Genomic DNA, 2838 nt, shown 5'->3' with positions numbered 1-2838 from the left:
TATATATATATATATATATATATATATATTGTATTGAATGCGTTGCATGCTGTATTCTCAACTGCATAGGATAAAAAACGGCTAAGAGCAGTATAAATACATCTTAAGAAATTCCCTCTTCGTGCTTTGCTTCTCTCCCTCAGCAGCAGCAGCAGCAGCAGCAGCAGCAGCAGCAGGAGCAGCAGCAGCAGCAGGAGACAGAAGCCCCCCCCGTATTACGAATGGTTACAAGAGCTAGGGCTTATCTAAATGTATATTGTGTTAGTGGGTATTTCATGTGTCTCCTTTTTCTGTTTTTTTTCTCTCTGCCTGCATTCTCAGCTGCTTTTTCTTCTGTCTCCTCCATCGTATGAGCGAGATACGCAGAGATTTCTTTGGGTCAGACAGGCGGGCCTCTCTCACCTGCTGAAGCAAAGCATCTGTTAGCTGTGGGGGCCCCCCGTACCCCCCCTGGGCGTTGGGGGCCCCCTCCCCTGGTGTCTGTGCAGAGCCCCTCTCACTGGGTACAGAGGCAGGGGCCCCCAGGGGCCCCTCACCTTCTAGCAACACGCGGAGAGCTGGCTCGCAACCAACACCCCCCTGGCTGTGTAGATACACCTCAGGAGGGTCCAAGGTAGAGTTTGCCTCTTGCTGTAATGCATGCGCAACAGCTTGGCTGCAGAGAGACAGAGAGACAGAGAGAGACAGAGAGACAGAGAGAGAGAGAGAACAAGTGGGGGGATGTATTTGTGTTTATTTTTGTTATGTTTTGTAAGAGAGAGATAAAGGAAACAGTCAAGGAGACACATGAGGAGACAGCACAAGCTCACCTAACATAAGCCCGAAGCTCTCTCACCCTCTTAAGGGGCAATACATCGTAGTAAGGAATATGAGCAACACGAAAGCCTGCAGCAGCAGCAGCAGCAGCAGCAGCAGCAGCAGCGGCAGCAGCAGCAGCAGCAGCAGCAGCAGCAGCAGCAGCAGGAGACAAAGGATAAGAGAGATGTATAGTAAGCGGCAGCAGCTATGTTTACCCCCCACCCCTGTTGCCGTCCTCTTCTCTGTTTTTGTTTGTTTATGCTTGCTTGTCTCCGTCTGTCTCTCTCTGGCTGTCTCTCTATAGCAGCAAGCTGCGAGGGGCCCTGGTAGCTCTATGGAGAGCTCTGCTGCAGCAGAGCTGGTGACTGCAGTAGCAGCAGCAGCACAGCAGCAGCGCAGCAGCAGCACAGCAGCAGCACAGCAGCAGCAAAGCAGCAGCACAGCAGCAGCAAAGCAGCAGCACAGCAGCAGCACAGCAGCAGCACAGCAGCAGCAAGCGAAGCAGCACGAGAGCAAACAACGCACCTAACCGCGTCAGTATTCTGTGTTTTAGTTTGGAGGAAGAGTTCCTGCGGTGTACATACACATACACCACGCAGACAGGCAATCTGTCTGTCTCTTTCTGTCTCTTTCTGTCTCCTTCTGTCTCTTTCTGCTGGCTCTTTATCTATCTATCTGTCTCTCTCTTTCTCTGTCTGCCTCTGTCTGTATTTTTATGTTTCTCTCTCTGTCTCTCTTTTTTTTTTCTCTTTCTCTCTTTCTCCTCACCAGTGCAGGGACTCTCTGTAGAAGTGCTGCGGGCCGTCCACCTCCACTACCACTGCCTTCGCCCTGAGCTCCTCAGCAGCTGAAACACAGCAGCAGCAGCAAACCGCAGCAGCAGCAGCAGCAGCAACGGCAGCAGCAAAGGCAGCAACAGCAGCAGCAGCAGCATCAACGGCAGCAACAGCAGCAGCAGCAGCAGCAGCAACAGCAGCAACAACAGCAGCAGATGATTACCCCCACCCCACCGCCAGAAACACAAATCTTCATATTGAAGCAAAGGGCTACACAGCACACCCCAGCAGCAGCAGCAGCAGCCACAGTAGCAGCAGCAACAGCAGCTGCTGTTGCTGCTGCTGCATCAGCACCTGCTACGGGTCATCACCGATACCACAGCAGGCCCTGAAAGCCCCACATGCATGCATGCATGCATGCATGCATGCATGCATGCAGCAGCAGCGTTGAGGCTGCGGAGACATACCTGAGGGAGACCAGAGACCATCGTCGCCTACTAGCGACGCCTTGGGGTCCAGCTGCCGCTGCTGCTGCTGCGCATGCAGCTCCTCTCCTGTAAGGGGCTGAGCAAAGTCTACAGTGTAGGGCCCCACAGAGACCTGCGGGGAGACAAAAGGAGACAGGAGACAGCAGAGCATGCAGGCAAGGAGACAGCACAAAAAGGAGACAGGCAACATAGCGAGAGAGACAAAACAACAAAGACAAAGTTTATAGACATTCAGCAGCAGCAGTGTGTTGCTGTGTCTTCGCGAGCTGCAGCAAAACGCCGTTGCTGCAGCTGTTATCTGCTGCTGTTGCTGCTGCTTTCACCTGCTGCTGTTGCTGCTACTCTTATCTGCCGCTCTTGCTGCAGCAGCAGCAGCAACTGCTGCTGCTGCTGCTGGGGTTGTTGTGTTGCTGCTGCGGTGATGAGCTTGCCTCTGAGTAGTAGTGACACTGCAGGAATGTTGCTGCTGCAGCAACAGCCTCCTGCAGCGCAGAGGTGGAGGGGGCCTCTGGCTCTGTCTTTGTTAGCTGCGCGCGCTGCAGCACATCTCTTGCTGCTGCGCTGAGAGACTGGGCCCTGAAGGGCAAGTGCCCAGCCCTGCATGCAGCATGCACACAGCAGCAGCAGCAGCAGGAGAAAATAAAACATATGCTGCTGCTGCAGCAACAGATGCAGCAGCAGCACAAGCAGCTTACACAAGGGATGCTGTCTCCTGCCCAGGGTACAGCTCGCCATACCAACCCAGTATACAATACAATACATGATATACAATACAT

General features: G+C 53.4%; 1 protein-coding gene across 1 annotated transcript in view; it reads right to left on the bottom strand.

Moving 5' to 3' along the window:
- EMH_0006250 (uncharacterized protein) overlaps positions 1-2838 on the bottom strand; it is a gene marked incomplete at both ends in the record, with an annotated part of 12422 nt that overhangs the window by 4738 nt on the left and 4846 nt on the right. The window contains 7 exons of the mRNA XM_013497493.1: positions 403-655; positions 810-885; positions 1014-1163; positions 1324-1367; positions 1567-1645; positions 2042-2174; positions 2539-2659. Coding sequence (XP_013352947.1) covers positions 403-655; positions 810-885; positions 1014-1163; positions 1324-1367; positions 1567-1645; positions 2042-2174; positions 2539-2659 — 856 coding nt within the window. The remainder of the gene's footprint in view (positions 1-402; positions 656-809; positions 886-1013; positions 1164-1323; positions 1368-1566; positions 1646-2041; positions 2175-2538; positions 2660-2838) is intronic.

The sequence above is a fragment of the Eimeria mitis genome, genomic scaffold (assembly GCF_000499745.2).
Source record: "Eimeria mitis Houghton genomic scaffold, Emh_scaff271, whole genome shotgun sequence".
Taxonomy (NCBI): domain Eukaryota; phylum Apicomplexa; class Conoidasida; order Eucoccidiorida; family Eimeriidae; genus Eimeria; species Eimeria mitis.
This window is presented reverse-complemented; position numbering and strand designations above follow the sequence as displayed.